Source organism: Phyllobates terribilis, unplaced genomic scaffold (genome assembly GCF_046119375.1).
Source record: "Phyllobates terribilis strain yellow unplaced genomic scaffold, ASM4611937v1 Scaffold_8__6_contigs__length_399053987, whole genome shotgun sequence".
In the NCBI taxonomy this organism is placed as follows: Eukaryota; Metazoa; Chordata; class Amphibia; order Anura; family Dendrobatidae; genus Phyllobates; species Phyllobates terribilis.
The window spans coordinates 366,236,938-366,261,963 of record NW_027362768.1 but is presented as its reverse complement, the minus strand read 5'-3'; the positions used below and the strand labels follow the sequence as shown (position 1 = coordinate 366,261,963).

The 25,026-nt window shown below is 48.9% G+C and overlaps 2 protein-coding genes across 7 annotated transcripts in view; one reads left to right on the top strand and one right to left on the bottom strand.

Moving 5' to 3' along the window:
- Positions 1-22,770, bottom strand: part of CIMIP7 (ciliary microtubule inner protein 7) — a 61,671-nt gene extending 38,901 nt beyond the window's left edge. Inside the window, exons 1-2 of the mRNA XM_073644837.1 lie at positions 22,622-22,770; positions 19,196-19,309 (exon numbers count right to left, since the gene is read on the bottom strand). Of these exons, the coding sequence (XP_073500938.1) occupies positions 19,196-19,309; positions 22,622-22,648 (141 nt within the window). The 5' untranslated portion in view covers positions 22,649-22,770. The remainder of the gene's footprint in view (positions 1-19,195; positions 19,310-22,621) is intronic.
- Positions 12,698-25,026, top strand: part of IHO1 (interactor of HORMAD1 1) — a 60,333-nt gene continuing 48,004 nt past the window's right edge. For 2 of the 6 annotated variants that reach the window (XM_073644833.1, XM_073644830.1), the window contains exons 1-2: positions 22,774-22,854; positions 22,963-23,056. The gene's annotated coding sequence lies outside the window, so the exon portion shown is untranslated. Of the gene's footprint in view, positions 13,087-22,773; positions 22,855-22,890; positions 23,057-24,141; positions 24,219-25,026 lie in introns of those variants that run through there. The other 4 variants (XM_073644832.1, XM_073644834.1, XM_073644835.1 and 1 more) reach the window with 4 other exon arrangements.

Sequence of the window (25,026 nt, the reverse complement as noted above, 5' to 3'; positions counted from 1 at the left end):
ACCCGCTACCCTGACGACGACTTGAGTATCATCGCCAGCAATGGCCAGCCCGTGCCACAGATCGGATTTAAAGAGGTGACCATCAAAATCGGTAGAGTCGAACTGGCAGCACAGGGACTGATCATTGTAGATATTGACAAACATGAGAGTCACCCAAAAATAACTCTAGGAACTAATGTAATTGAAAATTGTCTTGCAGAGGTGATTTTCCTTTTACAGCAGGTTGCCAAGAACGCCAGCTCCGGCGAGCAGCGGGTGCTCCAGAAAGAGATCCAGGCACTGATGCGACGGCAACAGGTGGAACTCTCCGGCGGTGAGATTGGTAGCGTAAGAATGTGTGACCCTTTTCCTATTGCCATGCCCCCAAAAAGTGAAATGATGATTTGGTGCCGGGCAGCTATTGGTCTGAGAGGTAGAGATTACCAGGCAATGGTAGAACCAGTTTACTCAGACAGTAGGCCCACCATCTTGACAGCACGGGGGGTGGTTAATGTACGCCATGGGAGGGTGCCCGTTCGCATAATCAATATCGGGAAGAGGGAAGTGTACCTGCCCCGGTATGCCACGCTAGCCAAATTATATACCATTAACCAAAATGCTATACAATCTGTGGAACCCTTGCCTCCATCTCACCCGGAGGAAGGTAACGGCTCTAAGAAAACAATGGAGGACTGGTGTCAGCAACTACATTTGGGTACTGACTCCACTCCCTCACATCAGAAACAGGGAGTCTATCGGGTGGTTCAAGAGTACGAGAGAGTGTTTAGTAAACACCCGTTAGACTTCGGGCGAGTCAAGGGGGTAGAACACCACATCCCCACGGGAGACCATCCTCCCATAAAAGAGAGGTATCGACCCGTACCCCCTGCACACTACCAACACGCCAAGGGGATGCTTAGAGACATGAAGGAGGCTGGGGTGATCAGGGATAGCTGTAGCCCCTGGGCAGCTCCACTAGTCTTAGTCAGAAAAAAGGACAACACCATGAGGATGTGTGTAGATTACCGGAAAATCAACCGTATCACACACAAGGATGCGTACCCCTTACCAAGGATAGAGGAGTCATTGGCTGCTTTAAGATCTGCTAACTTCTTCTCTACCTTGGATCTCACTAGCAGGTACTGGCAGGTTCCTGTAGCAGAGGCGGACCGGGAGAAGACCGCATTCACCACCCCGATGGGACTTAGCGAGTTCACCTGCATGCCGTTCGGACTCTGCAACGCACCAGGAACCTTCCAACGACTAATGGAGTGTTGTCTGGGCCACAGAAACTTCGAGACGGTCCTGTTGTACCTGGACGATGTCATCGTATATTCCAAGACGTATGAGGACCACCTGAAACACCTGGCGGAAGTGTTCGAAGCTCTGGCGAGTTACGGCCTAAAGGTGAAACCCTCCAAGTGTCACCTCCTGAAACCAAAGGTGCAGTACCTGGGACACGTGGTGAGCGCTGACGGAGTGGCTCCCGACCCTGATAAGATCACCGCAATTAAGGAATGGCCAAGCCCCTCCAGCGTAAAAGAAGTGCGGCAGTTCCTCGGGTTGGTAGGCTACTACCGAAGGTTTATTCCCGGTTTCACCAAAAAGGCAGCACCTATGCAGGACCTCCTGATAGGCCAGTCCCGGAAGGCCAAGAACCAGAAGCCGCCCCTCAAATGGGAGGAGCTGGAAGAAGAGTCCTTCCGCCAGCTGAAGATGGCCCTCACGGGGGACGAAATCCTGGCGTACCCGGATTATAGCCAGCCCTTTATCCTCTACACCGACGCCAGTAACATCGGGCTAGGAGCCGTACTGTCCCAGATCCAGCAGGGGAAGGAACGAGTAATCGCCTACGCCAGCCGAAAGCTGCGACCCACCGAAAGGAACCCCGAGAATTACAGCTCATTTAAGCTAGAGTTCCTGGCCGTAGTATGGGCAGTCACCGAGCGCTTTAAGCATTACCTCGCTTCTTCCCGGTTCACCGTGTACACGGATAACAACCCGTTGACACACCTGGACACGGCAAGACTCGGTGCCCTGGAGCAGAGGTGGATGGCCCGTCTGTCCAACTACGAGTTCACAATCAAATACCGGGCCGGACGCTCCAATACCAACGCGGACGCCCTGTCCAGGATGCCCAACCTGCCGGACGAAGGAGAAGATCCGGAGGGACTGGAAGAAGTTGAACTCCCTGCGTTCCACCGTCATGGGACTATCCAGTACTCCCACCGGGTAAGGAGTAAGCAGGCTGCTACGTTGAACCCCTTACCTCACTACAACTGGGCGGAAACGCAAGACAGCGACCCTGCCGTCCGACTGGTGAAGGAGATGCTGACTCGCCCGGAGGCTTGCCTTGAACCAGACGCTCCGGAGGAAGCCAAACAACTATGGGCAGAGAGGAGTCGACTGTTCCTTTACAAGGGGAAGTTGTGCCGCAGAATGGTTAACTCCCGGACGCATGAACTACTCTGGCAAGTAGTGGTGCCACGAAGAGACGCAGCCATGGTGATGGAGGCATACCACGACGGAGCTGGACACTTCGGGTGGAAGAAGCTGGAGTTCCTGCTGCGCGAGCGATTCCACTGGGTAGGCATGAGGGGAACCATTGAGAAGTGGTGCAGAGACTGTGGCCCGTGCAACCTAAGAAGGAAGTGTGACACCCCAGGGGTCTGGTTACCACAGTAACGTAATGTTATGTCTGAGAGCAGGTGGGAGGTCCTTTGGTCAGGGATCCTGTGCATGCCACACCTCCTGCCCAGTCTTGGGAGGGGAAGAACTTCCCCTGTATAAACCCGGGGCTGAGGCAGGGTGAGTCAGACAAGGAGAGTGGAGACAAGAAGCAGCATAGGAAACAGCAGGCTTACAAGGAGTCAGGGGCTGGCAGCTGCAGAGCTTGCCCTGACTAAGAAGATTCTTTACCGGACCCGGAGTCCGAGGCTGTGGGGACTAACTCCTGCCCAGCAGCAGAATCCGTCAGGCAGGGGATTTCAGGTCCTCTGGCCCAGAAGCCCGAAGGCACGGTCACACGCGTGGGACCAGCACCACCATCGTGGAGCGGAAGCCATTAGAAGGCCCCGAGTCACCGGCCATACGGGTGAGCACCACACGGTACACTCAGGGACGTGGGCTACTTACATCAGCTTCTAGCAAGGTAGCCAGAAGAGTACAGTCAGTTTGGGAGGCCTACAACTACGCCTGGCCAGGGGAGATCCCATCTGCTCAAAGACTGACCAGGCCCCGTTTGCTAGCAAGTACTCCGGGAGGGTCTGTCGTTGTTACCAGTAAAGACCCTGAACTACACCGTAACGTCTCTGAGTGGTTCCTGCTACCCCCATCATCCACGTCGGCTGCCCTGAGGCCATACCCCTCCCGTTGGGGGTTATACTATCACGCTGCACAATCCTACCACCGGCCTCAGCGGTCTGCCCTGCAGCAGCAGCTCCCTGGCTGCTCTCAACGGGTGGCGTAGTCATCAACTATTTACTACTAATAGACTGCCGTCTAGTTTGACTCCCTGGGCACGGACCGGGTCACCGCCACGAGACTACAACCCTCCACTGATCCGGCTCCGGGTAGGCTCCCGCGCGCGCAGCGCGACACAGGCCCAGGGGCGCGTCAACTTTGGCGTAGTCGGCAGGATTTCGTGCCCGCAACCACCGGGTACTGCGTGCCTGAAAAGCAAAGACTGTTCAAACTTACCAGTGGTGAAGATTCCCGCTATCCGTGGAGGTTTCCCGCCATCCGGCGCCATCTTCTACCTTCTTCCCGCCATCGGTGAAGTTTCCCGCCATCCGGCGCCATCTTCGGCCTTCTTCCCGCCATCCGTGGAGTTTTCCCGCCGTTGGACGCCATCTTGGGGACGCCGCGCGGGAAGAAGAGGGGCGTGGACTCTGAAAGCGCGCGAGAACTGAAGCCCCGCCTCACGTCCGGACGTTGCGTAAGGTCCTGGAAGGAGCCCAGCAGACGCCGACGTCACAGGAGCGCGACGGAAGGTCCTCAACCCTGACGATCCACTGCGGAGCCGCGGCCTACGGAAGAGGATCATCGTAAGGTAGGCCACGGTCCACTAGGGGGGGAGGAAGATGTCGGATACGGAGGAGAGCTTCACTGCCCCAACCCCCGCCAGCGCTACCGCTGCTGCAGTTATGCCCTTCACAATGCCCTATATCCCGGGAGCAGCTTGGCTACCCCAGTACTCAGGGGAGTCCCATACCCTGCATGACTTTAGAGAAAAGCTGGATAGCCTCTTCCAGGTGTACCCCCTCACAGAAGAGCAAAAAGTGAGCATCCTGGTGGCCCAACTAACCGGGGCAGCCAAAAGGGAAGTAAAATCCTGGCCACCTGGGAGGAAGACTGTCGCAGGAATACTAACCCGGCTGAAGGACACCTTTGATACCCGCACCTCAGCCGAGATTAAGCTTAGATTCTACGGGTGCAAGCAGCGAGCGCATGAGAGTATAAGGGACTATGCACTAAACCTACAAGAGGCCCTGAGGGCCATAAAGCAGACCGACCCTGATGGGGTGGGAAACGAGGACAGGCTGTTGACTGAACAATTTATAGAGGGTTTATATTGCAATGCCCACCGAACCCAGTTGCGGGCAATGGCCTTACAGGATCCCCATCTGGACTTTGCACAGTTCAAAGACAGAGCCATCCGGGTGCTCCGAGAACCGGCACCAGGTGGCGTTGTGACCCACAGACGCCCCACTACCACTTACTATCAGGAGGCGGCGCCCTTGTCAGCAGGGCCTGTGGGAGCTGATGCGCAGGCTTTGGACAATGACCCGGCTCCAGACCTACACCATCAGGTCCAAGAGCTAGTTAAGAGCGTTGCTGCGCTAACACGAACTGTGCAGTCTTTACAGGTTTCCACCCCAGGGAAGATCCAGCTGGCATCCGGACCGGAGGACATCCCGTGGCGTCGACCAAGGAGGACCCCACCGGCCAGAGGAAGACCCAGTGACCGATACAGCGAGGACGGACGACCCATCTGCCGCCGCTGCAATCAACCCGGACATATGGAAAGGTACTGTTCTTTAAACGGGCACAACCTGGGGTAGAGGGCCAACCCCCAGGAAAAAGATCACCAGGCCCATCGAACTGGCGCGACAGATATGTGGGAGGACGTCCAGTCTTGCCTGTGGTACTGGATGGCATTCCCATGAGTGCCCTACTGGATACCGGGTCACAGGTCACCACCATCCCGTACGTGCTCTTCAAGCAGTACTGGAATGACTCGGATATTACCCGCTACCCTGACGACGACTTGAGTATCATCGCCAGCAATGGCCAGCCCGTGCCACAGATCGGATTTAAAGAGGTGACCCTCAAAATCGGTAGAGTCGAACTGGCCGCACAGGGACTGATCATTGTAGATATTGATAAACATGAGAGTCACCCAAAAATAACTCTAGGAACTAACGTAATTGAAAATTGTCTTGCAGAGGTGATTTTCCTTTTACAGCAGGTTGCCAAGAACGCCAGCTCCGGCGAGCAGCGGGTGCTCCAGAAAGAGATCCGGGCACTGATGCAACGGCAACAAGTGGAACTCTCCGGCGGTGAGATTGGTAGCGTAAGAATGTGTGACCCTTTTCCTATTGCCATGCCCCCAAAAAGTGAAATGATGATTTGGTGCCGGGCAGCTATTGGTCTGAGAGGTAGAGATTACCAGGCAATGGTAGAACCAGTTTACTCAGACAGTAGGCCCACCATTTTGACAGCACGGGGGGTGGTCAATGTACGCCATGGGAGGGTGCCCGTTCGCATAATAAATATCGGGGAGAGGGAAGTGTACCTGCCCCGGTATGCCACGCTAGCCAAATTATATACCACTAATCAAAATTCTATACAATCTGTGGAACCCTTGCCTCCATCTCACCCGGAGGAAGGTAACGGCTCTAAGAAAGACATGGAGGACTGGTGTCAGCAACTACATTTGGGTACTGATTCCACTCCCTCACATCAGAAACAAGGAGTCTATCGGGTGGTTCAAGAGTATGAGAGAGTGTTTAGTAAGCACCCGTTAGACTTTGGGCGGGTCAAGGGGGTAGAACACCGCATCCCCACGGGAGATCATCCTCCCATAAAAGAGAGGTATCGACCCGTACCCCCTGCACACTACCAACACGCCAAGGGGATGCTTCGAGACATGAAGGAGGCTGGGGTAATCCGGGATAGCTGTAGCCCCTGGGCAGCCCCACTAGTTTTAGTCAAAAAGAAAGACAACACCATGAGGATGTGTGTAGATTACCGGAAAATCAACCGTATCACACACAAGGATGCGTACCCCTTACCAAGGATAGAGGAGTCATTGGCTGCTTTAAGATCTGCTAACTTCTTCTCTACCTTGGATCTCACTAGCGGGTACTGGCAGGTTCCTGTAGCAGAGGCGGACCGGGAGAAGACCGCATTCACCACCCCGATGGGACTTAGCGAGTTCACCTGCATGCCGTTCGGACTCTGCAACGCCCCAGGAACCTTCCAACGATTAATGGAGTGCTGTCTGGGCCACAGAAACTTCGAGACGGTCCTGTTGTACCTGGACGATGTCATCGTATACTCCAAAACTTATGAGGACCACCTGAAACACCTGGCGGAGGTGTTCGAAGCTCTGGCGAGTTACGGCCTAAAGGTGAAACCCTCCAAGTGTCACCTCCTGAAACCAAAGGTGCAATACCTGGGACACGTGGTGAGCGCTGACGGAGTGGCTCCCGACCCCGATAAGATCACCGCAATTAAGGGATGGCCAAGCCCCTCCAGCATAAAAGAAGTGCGGCAGTTCCTAGGGTTGGTAGGCTACTACCGAAGGTTTATTCCCGGTTTCACCAAAAAGGCAGCGCCGATGCAGGACCTCCTGATAGGCCAGTCCCGGAAGGCCAAGAACCAGAAGCCGCCCTTCAAATGGGAAGAGCTGGAAGAAGAGTCCTTCCGCCAGCTGAAGATGGCCCTCACGGGGGACGAAATCCTGGCGTACCCGGATTATAGCCAGCCCTTTATCCTCTACACCGACGCCAGTAACATCGGGCTAGGAGCCGTACTGTCCCAGATCCAGCAGGGGAAGGAACGAGTAATCGCCTACGCCAGCCGAAAACTGCGACCCACCGAAAGGAACCCCGAGAATTACAGCTCATTTAAGTTAGAGTTCCTGGCCGTAGTATGGGCAATCACTGAGCGCTTTAAGCATTACCTCGCTTCTTCCCGGTTCACCGTGTACACGGATAACAACCCGCTGACACACCTGGACACGGCAAGACTCGGTGCCCTGGAGCAGAGGTGGATGGCCCGTCTGTCCAACTACGAGTTCACAATTAAATACCGGGCAGGACGCTCCAATACCAACGCGGACGCCCTGTCCAGGATGCCCAACCTGCCGGACGAAGGAGAAGATCCGGAGGGACTGGAAGAAGTTGAACTCCCTGCGTTCCACCGTCATGGGACTATCCAGTATTCCCACCGGGTAAGGGGTAAGCAGGCTGCTACGTTGAACCCCTTACCCCACTACAACTGGGCGGAAACGCAAGACAGTGACCCTGCCGTCCGACTGGTGAAGGAGATGCTGACTCGGCCGGAGGCTCGCCTTGAACCAGACGCTCCGGAGGAAGCCAAACAACTATGGGCGGAGAAGAGTCGACTATTCCTTTACAAGGGGAAGTTGTGCCGCAGAATGGTCAACTCCCGGACGCATGAACTACTCTGGCAAGTAGTGGTGCCCCGAAGAGACGCAGCCATGGTGATGGAGGCATACCACGACGGAGCTGGACACTTCGGGTGGAAAAAGCTGGAGTTCCTGCTGCGCGAGTGGTTCCACTGGGTAGGCATGAGGGGAACCATCGAGAAGTGGTGCAGAGACTGTGGCCCGTGCAATCTGAGAAGGAAGGACCGGGCCAGCCAGAAGACTCCCCTGCAGTCCATCGTCACCCGGCAACCATTGGAACTGGTAGCCTTGGATCATGTAAAACTGACCCCAAGCAGAAGTGGCTACGTCTACGCGTTAACCATCGTGGATCATTACTCCCGGTTCTTGGTTGTCGTCCCCGTCAAGGACTTAACGGCTCAAACAGCAGCTAGGGCCTTCCAGCAGCACTTCTGCCGTCCACACGGGTACCCGGACCAAGTGCTGACGGACCAGGGACCTGCCTTTGAAGCGGAGGTCTTCCAGGAATTCTGCAATCTGTATGGCTGCCGGAAGATAAGGACGACACCCTACCATCCGCAAACTAATGGACTTTGTGAAAAAATGAACCAGGTGGTAATGGATCTTCTAAAAACATTGCCCCTGGAAGAACGCAGTCTGTGGCCTGAGAAGTTGCCCGATCTGGTGGACCTATACAACCACATCCCGGTAGGTTCCACCAACTGTACCCCGGCTTACCTAATGAGGGCGAGACCTGGTAAGTTACCTGTTGACCTGGAAATGGGAGTCCTGACACCTGAGGACACTTCACCAGAAACAGACTGGGACACAGAGAGGCAGCAGCAGTACCGGAGAGTACAGGAGAGCGTGGAGCGAAGTCTCTGTCGGGCTAGGGAAAGACAAGAGAAGACTTACAACCAGTATGCTCCCGCTGTTCCCCTGGTACCCGGAGAGCAGGTCTTGAAGAGGAAAAGACGGCTCCACAAGTTGGATGACCAGTGGGAGAAGGACCCGTACACCGTACTGCCCTCAAGCCACGAGAACCCGAAGGTCTGTACCATCAGTAAAGACGGAGGGGAAACCACAGCCATTGTATCCCGGGACCACCTGAAGAAGTGTCCCGAACAACTGAGGAACCCTGAAGAGGAACAAGAAGACCATCGACCCGTGGGAGAAAGGGAAGATATGGTTAGTACCGTGCTCGGGGACTTCCCTCGGTCTTGGACTCAAGTCAATGGTGCAGTTGTGGTACCCGTACTCACCTTCCTCCAACCATCATCCCAAGAACCTACGGAGCAACGGGTAGAGCTGGAAGAACAGCCGGTCCAGGAGGCAGAAGACTCCACACAAGTAGAACAGGGGAATCAACCCTCTGCTTATAGTGAGCCTGCCGTACCCCTAGTGAGACAAAGAGCCGGTAGACAGCTGCCCAGTTTACCCTTGACAGCTCCTACACCCTGTAGTTCAGGGCCAGACAGTCAGCTCCGTAGGTCCACTAGGGCCACTAGAGGCCAGTTACCCGCACGTTGGAGGATCTAAATGTTTAAGCTATTTTATAATGTTTACCTGTCTATAGTTGCTTGTGTGTAATTTTGTATTTCTAGTTGTTTTTAGGAATCCTTGGTGGATTTACCGGGAATCCTTGTATATAGTTGGAGCGTAACCCAGGATGGACTAAAGACTGTCAAGGACTCGGGGTAGAACAGACCCCTACCTGGTTACGTCTCCCTGTGTTGGTGAAATGGACACCTTGCTTTCTTCAGAGACTGCACCCGGTTGCGGACACGCCGTAACCATCTTTATGTGTTTTCTTATTGTATTATTAATGTTTTGCCTTGTTATGTTTTCTAAATGTGTTTAGTCCCGGAGTACTAAATTTTACTAGGGGGGAATGTGACACCCCAGGGGTCTGGTTGCCACAGTAACGTAATGTTATGTCTGAGAGCAGGTGGGAGGTCCTTTGGTCAGGGATCCTGTGCATGCCACACCTCCTGCCCAGTCTTGGGAGGGGAAGAACTTCCCCTGTATAAACCCGGGGCTGAGGCAGGGTGAGTCAGACAAGGAGAGTGGAGACAAGAAGCAGCATAGGAAACAGCAGGCTTACAAGGAGTCAGGGGCTGGCAGCTGCAGAGCTTGCCCTGACTAAGAAGATTCTTTACCGGACCCGGAGTCCGAGGCTGTGGGGACTAACTCCTGCCCAGCAGCAGAATCCGTCAGGCAGGGGATTTCAGGTCCTCTGGCCCAGAAGCCCGAAGGCACGGTCACACGCGTGGGACCAGCACCGCCATCGTGGAGCGGAAGCCATTAGAAGGCCCCGAGTCACCGGCCATACGGGTGAGCACCACACGGTACACTCAGGGACGTGGGCTACTTACATCAGCTTCTAGCAAGGTAGCCAGAAGAGTACAGTCAGTTTGGGAGGCCTACAACTACGCCTGGCCAGGGGAGATCCCATCTGCTCAAAGACTGACCAGGCCCCGTTTGCTAGCAAGTACTCCGGGAGGGTCTGTCGTTGTTACCAGTAAAGACCCTGAACTACACCGTAACGTCTCTGAGTGGTTCCTGCTACCCCCATCATCCACGTCGGCTGCCCTGAGGCCATACCCCTCCCGTTGGGGGTTATACTATCACGCTGCACAATCCTACCACCGGCCTCAGCGGTCTGCCCTGCAGCAGCAGCTCCCTGGCTGCTCTCAACGGGTGGCGTAGTCATCAACTATTTACTACTAATAGACTGCCGTCTAGTTTGACTCCCTGGGCACGGACCGGGTCACCGCCACGAGACTACAACCCTCCACTGATCCGGCTCCGGGTAGGCTCCCGCGCGCGCAGCGCAGCGCGACACAGGCCCAGGGGCGCGTCAGAAGGACCGTGCCAGCCAGAAGACTCCCCTGCAGTCCATCGTCACCCGGCAGCCGTTGGAACTGGTAGCCTTGGATCATGTAAAACTGACCCCAAGCAGAAGTGGCTACGTCTACTCACTAACCATCGTGGATCACTACTCCCGGTTCTTGGTTGTCGTCCCCGTCAAGGACTTAACAGCTCGAACAGCAGCGAGAGCCTTCCAGCAGCATTTCTGCCGTCCACACAGGTACCCGGACCAAGTGTTGACAGACCAGGGACCTGCCTTTGAAGCGGAGGTCTTCCAAGAATTCTGCACTCTGTATGGCTGCCGGAAGATAAGGACGACACCCTATCATCCGCAAACTAATGGACTTTGTGAGAAAATGAACCAGGTGGTAATGGATCTTCTGAAAACGTTGCCCCTGGAAGAACGCAGTCTGTGGCCTGAGAAGCTGCCCGATCTGGTGGACCTATACAACCACATCCCGGTAGGTTCCACCAACTGTACCCCGGCTTACCTAATGAGGGCAAGACCTGGTAAGTTACCTGTTGACCTGGAAATGGGAGTCCTGACACCCGAGGACACTTCACCAGAAGCAGACTGGGACACAGAGAGGCAGCAGCAGTACCGGAGAGTACAGGAGAGCGTGGAGCGAAGTCTCTGTCAGGCTAGGGAAAGACAAGAGAAAACTTACAACCAGTATGCTCCCGCTGTTCCCCTGGTACCCGGAGAGCAGGTCTTGAAGAGGAAGAGACGGCTCCACAAGTTGGACGACCAGTGGGAGAAGGACCCGTACACCGTACTGCCCTCAAGCCACGAGAACCCGAAGGTTTGTACCATCAGTAAAAACGGAGGGGAAACTACAGCCATTGTATCCCGGGACCACCTGAAGAAGTGTCCCGAACAACTGAGGAACCCTGAAGAGGAACAAGAAGACCATCGACCCGTAGAGGAAAGGGAAGATATGGTTAGTACTGTGCTCGGGGACTTCCCTCGGTCTTGGACTCAAGTCAATGGTGCAGTTGTGGTACCCGTACTCACCTTCCTCCAACCAGCATCCCAAGCACCTACGGAGCAACAGGTAGAGCTGGAAGAACAGCCGGTCCAGGAGGCAGAAGACCCCACACCCGCAGACCAGGAGGATCAACCCTCTGCTTGCAGTGAGCCTGCCATATCCCTAGTGAGCCAAAGAGCCGGTAGACAGCTGCCCAGTTTACCCTTGACAGCTCCTACACCCTGTAGTTCAGGGCTAGACAGTCAGCTCCGTAGGTCCACTAGGGCCACTAGAGGCCAGTTACCCGCACGCTGGAGGATTTAAAGTGTATAAATTGTTTTATTTATGTTTACCTGTGTATTGTTGCTTGTGTATAATTTTGTGTTTCTAGTTATTTTTAGGAATCCTTGGTGGATCTACCGGGAATCCTTGTACAATTAGTTGGAGCGTAACCCAGGATGGACTAGAGACTGTTAAGGACTCGGGGTAGGACAGACCCCTACCTGGTTACGTCTCCCTGTTTTGGTGAAATGGACACCTTTGTTTCTTCAAAGACTGCACCCGGTTACGGACATGCCGTGACCACCTTTATGTGTTTCTTTATTGTATTGTTATTGTTATATCTTGTTATGTTTTTCTAAAATATGTTTAGTCCCGGAGTACTAAATTTCACTAGGGGGGAATGTGGCACCCCAGGGGTCTGGTTTCCACAGTAACAAGCAATGTTATGTCTGAGAGCAGGTGGGAGGCCTCTTGGCCAGGGATCCTGTGCATGCCACACCTCCTGCCCAGTCTTGGGAGGGGAAGACCTTCCCCTATATAAACCCGGGGCTGAAGCAGGGTTAGTCAGTCAAGGAGAGTAGAGACAAGAAACAGTCACAGGAAGAAACAGCAGAAGCTCAGTGGGAGCAATACTACTACAAGTCAGGGGCTGGCAGCTGCAGAGCTCGCCCTGACTGAGAAGCTATCACCGGACCCGGAGTCCGAGGCTGTGGGGACTAACTCTTACCCAGCAGCAGAAGCCGACCGGCAGGGGATTTCAGGTCCTCAGGCCCAGAAACCCGAAGGCACGGTCACACGTGTGGGACCAGCGCCGCCATCGTGGAGCGGAAGCCATTAGAAGGCCCCGAGTCACCGGCCATACGGGTGAGCACCACACGGTACACTCAGGGACGTGGGCTACTTATATCCGCTTCTAGCAAGGTAGCCAGAAGAGTACAGTCAGTTTGGGAGGCCTACAACTCCGCCTGGCCAGGGGAGATCCCATCTGCTCAAGGACTGACCAGGCCCCGTTCGCTAGCAAGTACTCCGGGAGGGTCTATCGTTGTTACCAGTAAAGACCCTGAATTACACCGCACCGTCTCTGAGTGGTTCCTGCTACCCTCATCTTCCACGTCGGCTGCCCTGAGGCCATACCCCTCCCGTTGGGGGTTATACTATCACGCTGCACAATTCTACACCGGCCTCAGCGGTCTGCCCTGCAGCGGCAGCTCCATAGCTGCAAATCAACGGGTGGCGTAGTCGACACTCAAATAACATCTATCAAGACTGCCACACACTGAGTTGACTCCCTGGGCACGGACCGGGTCCCCGCCACTCGGAGACTACAACCCTCATCGGATCCGGTTCCGGGTAAGCCCCCGTGCGCGAGACACTGCGCGACACAGCAGGCCCAGGGGCGCGTCATATGAGCAGAGAGAGAACGACACAGACACAAAACAGATTCGGCTGCTTTCTAGTAAACCCTCAGAGCGGGAGTCACAGTTACACTGCTCAGTACTGCTGTATAATGTCCACCATGCTGCTGTTTCTGAACATGTGCAACATAGAAACAGGAGAGCAGGAATCTAAATGATGTCCATGCCGGAGCAGAGAGAGAGAGAGAGAGAGGAACAAACAAAAAACAGATTCTTCTGCTTTCTAGTAAGTGTTTTATATCTCCTCAGAGTTAAATTCCCAGCTATACTGCTCAGTACTGCTGTATAATTCCCTTCATGCTGCTGCTGCTTCTGAACATGTGCTACAAAAAGACAGGAATGGAGGAATCAAAATTAGATCTATAAGTGAAAGCGAGGCACAGACACATATAGAGATTCTGCTACTTTCTAGTAAGTATTTTAACTCACCCCAGAGTTAAATTCACAGCTACACTGCTCAGTACTGCTGTATAATGTCCTCCATGCTGTTGCTGCTTATGAACATGTGTTACATAGAGACAGGAGAGCAGGAATCCCTTATGACTGTGTGTGCTGTGTATGGGAGACATCATAGCAGGTAGTTTGCACCCACTAGCTCAGAGACAACTGAAAAGTAGAGAAAGAGCCTGCAGAAGTTAAAAGTGGTGGAATAATGCAGGATACATGTCATATAATGGCCAGTATACGCTACCAGTGGGGCATTGTCCTGTGGAACTTCTTTCACATTTCATTTTGTATCTCGGAGGAGCAATATCTACAGCAGATCTCACAAATATTCTGAGCTAGTACAAAGTCTTATCCTATAAGGCTAGAAATGTGGATGTTCTAATGGAGGGATAAAATCTCTCCTATGAGTTTGTCCTGGAAGCTGAGATATAAACACATCCAGAAGGTTTCTTCCCTAGTAAGGAGATCTTTCTCTTCTATACACTAATCTCAGGGTTAGTGCACAAGGTAAACTTCTCCCAGAGAGACGGTAAACAAACACGTCAACCGCGAGACGGTGATGACTATGCAAAACCGCCACATGGAGCGGGATTAGAAGAAGAAAGATTCCTCTGTACCATGTGGGTTTAATCAGCCATCGCAGCCGAGCAGAACTGACACGGCCTCCGCTGACAGATCCTGTACTGTCTATATTTGCACAGAACACAGGTGGTCGTGTCATAAAACTATTCATGCCGGGGAGCTGTGATGACACCGAGCTTTTCTGATTTTACACTTTCATCTCTTGCACGTGGGATACACACATTTCCCGGTGGGCTGCAGCTTTCTGCTATATCCTGCTGGCCGGGTTTGTTCTAGTTTATTCACTTAAAGGGAACGTGGAATATTTTTTAAGATTAATTTGGAGATTTTTTTTTATTTTACATATCACTATTTAAATGAAAACCTGAAATCTTGTAGTTCTCACTCTGAGCCTCATGATAGGCTGACACTTTCTGTCACTTCTCCGCAGTCATCACATTATCATCACAGACAGGATTATAATGAAAGGTATTACTTATACAGTATATTGATAGGATATGATCCACCATTCACAATAAGTGATGTCACAACTCACCTCTTCCTCCTATACAGTGACTTATAACACCTCTATACACAGTAGATAACACAGGATCTACCATTCACAATAGGTGATGTCACAGCTCAACTCCTCCTCCTGTGCAATGACTGATAACACCTCTATATACAGTAGGTAAGACAGGATCCACTATTTACAGTAGGTGATATAACAGCTCACCTCCTTCCCTCCCTGCACAGCGATCTCTGCACAGGTCACAGAGCATACCACTACACCCTTCCATAGCTCATGCTCACTACAATTTACCATAAAAGTCAATGAATATCTCCAGTCTACAAGTGAGTAGAGTATATCCATGTGGCTGCTGCAACAAAGTACAAGTTCAGCCCAGATGGCCGCCCCCATGATCTTGCACAGAATAAAAAAACATATCTACAATCAGAAATTAAAATCTGATTGGAACAAATAGAATACCTGCCTGTATCTGGTTTTATTTAGTAAAAAAAATGAATTCCCTTTAAGAGCAAGTGGTCCATGCAGTCATATATTGGGAGCCACTGGTCTTAAAGGGGCTCTCCAGGCTTGCAGTGACTATGTGAATGCAGACTTGTGAATACTCTAAACACTTAGTGCGTACGATGTCAGGATTCTCCTGCGCCAGGAGTGAGCAGGCATGTGACCACCAGTATGTGATTTACATACATACAGTCACGTGCCAACTAGACATGTGCGGCCTCGCTCAGTGTAAGTGCATTGACTGAGGCCGGACACGTCTAGTTGGAATGTGGCCGGAAGTATGCAAATCTCGTACTTGTGGTCACATGACCGCCTGCTCTTGTGTCAGCACTGGAGAATCCTTACAGCGCGCAGTGTGCATGCACTCAGGATTCTCAAGTCCGCAGTCAAGTAGATTCACTGCAGACTTGTACCCCAAGCCAGGACAACACTTTTAATATTTTGGGCACTGGGAGTTTGTCTTCTTGGTTCCACACTTGGTGCACTATAAGAAATCACTTCAAGCTAAAGCCCAAATTATCCAAAAAAGTTTGGACTCCTATGCAAAATTTGCCATTTAAAGGGGTATTTACATGTCCGTAATTCATATCATATTCACAGAATATGTTCCTTAGATGTGGGTCCTATGTACAGTATGATAAGAATGGGGGTTTCCCTAAAATTGGGGCTTCATAAGGGCTTAAACATAAATACACAAATTTGATATTTCCCCGTGTAGAAAACATTGCAAAGTAATATACACTGCTCAAAAAAAAAAAGGGAACACTTAAACAACAGAATATAACTCCAAGTAAATCAAACTTCTGTGAAATCAAACTGTCCACTTAGGAAGCAACACTGATTGACAATCAATTTCACATGCTGTTGTGCAAATGGAATAGACAATAGATGGAAATTATTGGCAATTATCAAGACACCCTCAATAAAGGAGTAGTTCTGCAGGTGGGGACCACAGACCACATCTCAGTACCAATGCTTTCTGGCTGATGTTTTGGTCACTTTTGAATGTTGGTTGTGCTTTCACACTCGTGGTAGCATGAGACGGACTCTACAACCCACAGAAGTTGCTCAGGTAGTGCAGCTCATCCAGGATGGCATATCAATGAGAGCTGTGGCAAGAAGGTTTGCTGTGTCTGTCAGCGTAGTGTCCAGAGGCTGGAGGCGCTACCAGGAGACAGGCCAGTACACCAGGAGACGTGGAGGGGGCCATAGGAGGGCAACAACCCAGCAGCAGGACCGCTACCTCCGCCTTTGTACAAGGAGGAACAGGAGGATCACTGCCAGAGCCCTGAAAAATTACCTCCAGCAGGCCACAAATGTGCATGTGTCTGCACAAACGGTTAGAAACCGACTCCATGAGGGTGGTATGAGGGCCCGACATCCACAGATGGGGGTTGTGCTCACAGCCCAACACCGTGCAGGACGCTTGGCATTTGCCACAGAACACCAGGATTGGCAAAGCCGCCACTGGCGCCCTGTGCTCTTCACAGATGAAAGCAGGTTCAACACTGAGCACATGTGACAGACGTGACAGAGTCTGGAGACGCCGTGGAGAGCGATCTGCTGCCTGCAACATCCTTCAGCATGACCGGTTTGGCAGTGGGTCAGTAATGGTGTGGGGTGGCATTTCTTTGGAGGGCCGCACAGCCTCCATGTGCTCGCCAGAGGTAGCCTGACTGCCAATAGGTACCGAGATGAGATCCTCAGACCCCTTGTGAGACCATATGCTGGTGCGGTTGGCCCTGGGTTCCTCCTAATGCAGAACAATGCCAGACCTCATGTGGCTGGAGTGTGTCAGCAGTTCCTGCAAGATGAAGGCATTGAAGCTATGGACTGGCCCGCCCGTTCCCCAGACCTGAATCCGATTGAGCACATCTGGGACATCATGTCTCGCTCCATCCACCAACGTCACGTTGCACCACAGACTGTCCAGGAGTTGGCGGATGCTTTAGTCCAGGTCTGGGAGGAGATTCCACAGGAGACCCTCCGCAACCTCATCAGGAGCATGCCCAGGCGTTGTAGGGAGGTCATACAGGCATGTGGAGGCCACACACAATACTCCGCCTCATTTTGACTTGTTTTAAGGACATTACATCAAAGTTGGATCAGCCTGTAGTGTGTTTTTCCACTTTAATTTTGGGGGTGACTCCAAATCCAGGCCTCCATTGGTTAATAAATTTGATTTCCATTGATGATTTTTGTGTGATTTTGTTGTCAGCACATTCAACTTTGTACAGACCAAAGTATTCAATGAGAATATTTCATTCATTCAGATCTAGGATGTGTTATTTGAGTGTTCCCTTTACTTTTTTGAGCAGTGTATATACAGTATAGACCAAAAGTTTGGACACACCTTCTCATTTAAAGATTTTTCTGTATTTTCATGACTTTGAAAATTGTAGATTCACACTGAAGGCATCAAAACTATGAATTAACACATGTGGAATTATATACTTAACAAAAAAGTGTGAAACAACTGAAAATATGTCTTATATTCTAGGTTCTTCAAAGTAGCCACCTTTTGCTTTGATGACATCTTTGCACACTCTTGGCATTCTCTTGATGATCTTCAAGAGGTAGTCACCGGAAATGGTTTTCACTTCACAGGTGTGCCCTGTCAGGTTTAATAAGTGGGATTTCTTGCCTTATAAATGGGGTTGGGACCATCAGTTGTGTTGTGCAGAAGTCAGGTGGATACACAGCTGATACTCCTACTGAATAGACTGTTAGAATTTGTATTATGGCAAGAAAAAAGCAGCTAAGTAAAGAAAAACGACTGGCCAGCATTACTTTAAGAAATGAAGGCCAGTCAGTCCGAAAAATTGGGCAAACTTTGAAAGTGTCCCCAAGTGCAGTTGCAAAAACCATCAAGCGCTACAAAGAAACTGGCTCACATGAGGACCGCCCCAGGAAAGGAAGACCAAGAGTCACCTCTGCTTCTGAGGATAAGTTTATCCGAGTCACCAGCCTCAGAAATCGCAGGTTAACAGCAGCTCAGATTAGAGACCAGGTCAATGCCACACAGAGTTCTAGCAGCAGACACATCTCTTCAACAACTGTTAAGAGGAGACTTTGTGCAGCAGGCCTTCATGGTAAAATAGCTGCTAGGAAACCACTGCTAAGGACAGGCAACAAGCAGAAGAGACTTGTTTGGGCTAAAGAACACAAGGAATAGACATTAGACCAGTGGAAATCTATGCTTTGGTCTGATGAGTCCAAATTTGAGATCTTTGGTTCCAACCACCATGTCTTTGTGCGACACAGAAAAGGTGAACGGATGGACTCTACATGCCTGGTTCCCACCGTGAAGCATGGAGGAGGAGGTGTGATGGTGTGGGGGTGCTTTGCTGGTGACACTGTTGGGGATTTATTCAAAATTGAAGGCATACTGAACCACCATGGCTACCACAGCATCTTGCAGCGGCATGCTATTCCATCCGGTTTGCGTTTAGTTGGACCATCATTTATTTTTCAAAAGGACAATGACCCCAAACACACCTCCAGGCTGTGTATGGGATATTTGACCAAGAAGGAGAGTGATGGGGTGCTATGCCAGATGACCTGGCCTCCACAGTCACCAGACCTGAACCCAATCGAGATGGTTTGGAGTGAGATGGACCGCAGAGTGAAGGCAAAAGGGCCAACAAGTGCTAAGCATCTCTGGGAACTCCTTCAAGATTGTTGGAAGACCATTTCCCGTGACTACCTCTTGAAGCTCATCAAGAGAATGCCAAGAGTGTGCAAAAGCAGTCATCAAAGCAAAAGGTGGCTACTTTGAAGAACCTAGAATATAAGACATATTTTCAGCTGTTTCACACTTTTTTGTTAAGTATATAATTCCACATGTGTTAAATCATAGTTTTGATGCCTTCAGTGTGAATGTACAATTTTCAAAGTCATGAAAATACAGAAAAATCTTTAAATGAGAAGGTGTGTCCAAACTTTTGGTCTGTACTGTATAAAAAATAAAAATAAAAAAAAATTCCTGTTTTTTTTGTCTTACTGTTATGCGTTGGGTGAAGGTTTTCGGAGGCGGCGGTCGTGCCTCCATTCGATAATCCTGATATATATCATTGCGAATGTGGCTCCTGAAATGTCCATGAAAGCCAGAAGGGAACTGAAAGTAGAAAAAAAAAATATATTTTTATATTAGTTTTGTAAAACAATTTGATACTTTTTTGGGGTTAATTTAGCAATTTATCTCCTGTAGACTAAATATAATTTTTTTTACAAACAATTCTAAATAATTAGAAAAAAAAAAAAAATGTAGTTACCAGTTGTTTTTTTTCTGAGCACTTTTACATTACAGATGCCTCTGTGATAATTGATATAAAATGTGGATCAGTTATGTAATCTGTTCCGGCTAAATCAGAATGAATAAGACTTACTTTCCCTTTAGTAATGACTCCCATTGGCACAGAGATTAATTGCAGCCATCTATATCCTGTATTCTTCCCTTTGGCATGAAGACAATGACATATTTTGGAAACCGTGAAGTGAGCGGGCCGCTCGTGTCTGCCACTGAAGCAAACAGCTTGAAGCCTTTGGGCAACCGGAGTTCATGAATGTTTTACAAAATTATTATTAGAAACTCCGGATCTCGCAATTCATTGTTCTAATTCCCAAAGGAGATTAGGATTTATAATTCATGGAGTAATTCTGGTGGCTCAAGGTTAACTGGAGCATGATACATGAAAAATTACAATTTCATTACTCAGATGCTGGAGGCTCTATACATTATTGTTCATATAAGGAAAAAAATAACATTCTGCATAATAATATCCAACTTTTTTTTAATTAATGTGTCAACAGGAAAAATATATTGGTGATAAAAAAACAAGCAACTTTGCAATTTACTTGTTATTAAAAATCCTCAATTTTAACTGCATTGCTTACTGCTCATTGCTTAGCTACCGGCCACCTCTATCAGTGGTGGCTGTTCCCCTATTGCACTTACAAGCTCGTTGCTATAGCGCTTGTATGCGCTGCTCTGATTTCTGGATCCAGCCAGTTTCAGTGCTTTCTTACTCCTCGGATGCTGACCCTGCTTGCAGTATCGGAGAGCGCACAGCTCGGACCTGAGCCGCCGTCCTAACCTGTCAATCATTCAGGAGCGCACTACTCCTCGGCACGCAGGAAGAGGGGAAACTGGTGAGCAGTAGGCTTCTGAGTAATGATTTTGAGAAAACTCATTTTAAAGATATAAATGCTTTTTAATATATTTTTTCTAACTTAAAGGGGTTGTCCATGTTTGGCACGAAAGTCTGCAGTCACGGCATGCGCTATCAAGATTTTCCAGTGCCTGGGCTGGGTGGTCATGTCACTGCAAGTATGCAATATGCAGCATACTCCCAGTCACATTCTGACTAGACGTGGCCATCCTCGCTCAATACAAGTGAATTGAGCAATGCCGCGCATGACTAGTTGAAACCAAACTCCCAAATTTTCTTTTAGCCCAAATTACATACATTTAAGAAAAAAAATTGTCTCCCAATATCTCCATATCTTTTAAAGGAATACTTCCCTCTCATAAAATAAAGGCATATAGTCCCAAGATATGGATTGATTTTGTGATCAGTCAGGGGTCTGACCGCCTCTGCAGTTGCAATTCAGCACTGATTTAAGGGGTGAAGAAGCCCCTGTATGGATTCCAGCACTACTGCCACTCTAACGCTGCCCCCGTGACCCCAGCAGAGAGGCCACAGAGTGGTCGCAGCCACTTTAAGACACGCTAGATACTAATGAGAGGCCAGAGACTATGGAGAGGAGCTGAGAAGGTGAAGAAAAGCTTCAGAAATAAAGAGAAGGAGGCGCTGGCCTCTTGGGGATGAGCGATATCAGGAAGGTCCGCCTTGGGACTGTCACCTTAAATATATTACCATACCCCCCTTGGATGTAAGACCTGGGTGCATGGTTATGTAACATTATAGGTGAAGTTTGGAGAAAAATGTATGATCTACATCTACTAAAAATTTTTGGATCGCTCCAGTTTTAAAGTCTCTGCCATTATTCTGCGCCATCCAACACTGTGGTGGTGTCCTGGCCTCCTACTGTGCAGGGGAGCTGCAGCACAGCACCATGGAAGTGAATGGGAGTCCAGTGAAAAGCCGGGTGTTTGTGGGCCGCACTGGGGTGAAAAATGGGGGAATTAGGTATTCAGCACCTTTATTGTTAAGATGGGAGAGAATCTCCTCACCTAGCATATGCTAATGGTCACACCCTGTGATTGGACCAATGAATGTTACTTTACATTTTTAATTTAAAAAATCAATAAATAATGGGATGTTATATTTTTTTATCCAGATATGGACAAAAAATAAACACTGGGGGGGGGGGGGGATTAATATAATTCTGATTGCAGGATATTAATCCAGGATGCGTGTGCACAAGGCTCTTCCTTCCCCGCTCCGCTCCGCTGGCATTGGACACATTGACATTGATTACATTGATGCTATGGAAAATGTGATGCAAATACTTCATCTCCATGATGCTTGTCACATCACTGCCTCATTATATATGGCATAGGATTTCCATATTAACATACAAAACCACTGAACTGTTCTACATTTCTGCGCTTTGTATGATAAATCTCCTGTGGATTTGCTGCTTCTACTCAGAACCGTAAGGAATTATTGATTTAGAAAGGAAATCATGCACATTAATGGCTGGGAGATGGAAAAATCCCAAATAGTACGGCTATAACTTCATATGAGCGGTTACTAGACTCACAAGGTGCCGCTTATCTTGCAGGAAAACAATGGGACTGGATATATTGAAGGACAGCCTTTTGGATCCCTGTTTTTTTTTTGATGTTCCCAAAAGAACAGAACAGAAGAACATTAACTTTTTGCAACTATTTCTTAAATCCTGGACCCTTATGAAAAGTGACTGGCTGCACAATGGAGTTGTTTTTTGCTGGACCATTGGGGGCACATTATTGAGTTATACCTCCCTGGTTAGTTCAGTGGATCAGTCTGACTCTATTGTCACTAGATCATCTGCAGATCTAATCCAAGCTGATAGCCGGTCATAAAAGTAAAACTTAGTGCACCCTCTCTCGCATATGCATACTCGGTTCTTCTGAGCGTGCATGCACCTTCAGACTCTGCACTCTCCACTATTAGTACCTATAGACATTGCATCAACCTCACAAACACTCAGGAAACAAAAGCAAAACAAGTATCATCAGACACAACAGGAAAATAAAAAGAAATAGAAATATCACTTGTTCACAGTCAGCCGGAGTCATGGTTATAGGACAGTGAGATCTGAACTACAACTCTCATCATGCCCTGACCTCCAGCAGCTATGACGTCCCCAGATTTTTAGGGTTTGCATTGGTCAGACCATACAGTAACTTTGTGATCTGTGTAGTCATAAAGACTAGAAACAAAAGAGAAAAAGAAAAAAAAAGACAGTATATTTTTACCCAGGATCCAGTAATTGCTTCTGGCATCACCTATCTCCGCAGCCCACATACAAATCCTTATATTTTCAGCAGTTCTTGACACAGGGTTGCCTCCTGTCTATTTTGTTTCCTCGGTACTGTTAATATGTTACCACGGCGCTGTTGACATAGTTGCTAAGCAACCTGAACAGTGGGGAGTGATCGACTTATAGAATTCTTGTTTGCCACATTGTATCTGCTGTAAAGAGGGGAAAGTAAGAACACAGGGAGAAACAACGTATTTTGTGACTTATTTGTAATCATTTTTGTAATTTACATGGAACTGCAATCTGACATGAACAATGTAAATCACTTTGGTTCAGTTTATACGGGCCTAAGTATTCCAGCGGAGTTAAACAAAGTGGCCCAAAACCTTGCTGGACCCCCAGTCTTCTTCAGAGAAAGGTGGCCTCTTTGGTATGTATGTCCTTGCTTGCCACCTCTTTGGTACATATGCCCTTGCTTTTCGTCTCTTTGGTATGTATGTCCTTGCTTTTCGCAGCTTTGGTACGTATGCCCTTGCTTTTAGCCTCTTTGGTACATATGCCCTTGCTTGTTGCCTCTTTGGTATGTATGTCCTTGCTTTTTGCCTCTTTGGTACGTATGCCATTGCTTTTTGCCTCTTTGGTATGTATGTCCTTGCTTTTTGCCTCTTTGGTACTATGCCCTTGCTTTTAGCCTCTTTGGTACTTATGCCCTTGCTTTTAGCCTCTTTGGTACGTATGCCCTTGCTTTTAACCTCTTTGGTACTTATGCCCTTGGTTTTTGCCTCTTTGGTACTTATGCCGTTGCTTTTTGCCTCTTTGGTACGTATGCCCTTGCTTGTTGCCTCTTTGGTATGTATGTCCTTGCTTTTTGCCTCTTTGGTACTTATGCCCTTGATTTTTGCCTCTTTGGTACTATGCCCTTGCTTTTAACCTCTTTGGTACTTATGCCCTTGCTTTTTGCCTCTTTGGTACTTATGCCCTTGCTTTTTGCCTCTTTGGTACTATGCCCTTGCTTTTTGCCTCTTTGGTACTATGCCCTTGCTTTTTGCCTCTTTGGTACACATGTCCTAGCTTGTAGCTTCATTGGTACTTATTCTCTTGCTTGTCCAATTAATAAACACTAATGCCTTTGTCCAATCCCATAAAAATGATTTACAAACAGCTACCAGTGGCCCTAAATACAAACCTTACCAACCTTCTAGCGCTCTTGTGTAAATGCTTCCCTAGTTGTCTGATGGCCTCTGACTTGATCCATTGACACATGACTGCTGCAGCCAATTTCGGTTGGGCAATCAGTTGCAGTGGTCACATTTTCCAGGGAATGAGCAGTAGGGAGGGGATTAGTAGTACGTATTACTCATTTTGTTATTTTAGACCAATGCCAGCTATTTGTAAGAAAAAATTGCAATGAAAGACAACCCCTTTAATTACTCTGCTTGATCAGGCAAGTCATACCCATTATCTTCCACCAGGCCATGCCTCCTCCTGCTAACCCCACTCACTTTTTTACTATAGGATAATAATGCAAAACAGCCTAAAGACACGCCCCCAAGGATCCTGCGAGCCACGCCCTCTTAGTAAAGACCATAAAAGTTAGTACTAAAAAGCTGCATTTTTGACCTGTTGACAAATCTTCTTACAAACGTACCTTATGTATATATATATATATATACATATATATATATATATATATACATATACACACACACACATTGTATATATATATACACTACCGTTCAAAAGTTTGGGGTCATTTAGAAATTTCATTATTTTTGAAAAAAAAGCTCATGTTTTTTCAATGAAGCTAACATTAAATGAATCAGACATACACTCTATACATTGTTAATGGGGTAAATGACTATTCTAGCTGCAAACGTCTTGTTTTTATTGCAATATCTACATAGGTGTATAGAGGCCCATTTCCAACAACCACCACTCCAGAGTTTTAATGGTATATTGTGTTTGCTAACTGTGTAAGAAGGCTAATGGATGTTTAGAAAACCCTAGAAAACCCTTGCACAAGTATGTTCGCCCAGCTGAAAACGGTTTGGCTGATTTGAGAAGCTATAAAATTGACCTTCCTTTGAGCTTGTTGAGAATCTGGAGCATTACATTTGTTTGTTCTATGAAAATCTCAAAATGGCCAGAAAAAGAGAACTTTTATGTGAGACTCGACAGTCTATTCTTGTTCTTAGAAATGAAGGCTATTCCATGCAAGAAATTACCAAGAAACTGAAGATTTCCAACAACGGTGTGTACTACTCCCTTCAGAGGAGAGCACAAACAGGCTCTAACCAGAGTAGAAAGAGAAGTGGGAGGCCCCGCTGCACAACTGAGCAACAAGACAAGTACATTAGAGTCTCTAGTTTGAGAAATCGACGCCTCACAGCTCCTCAACTG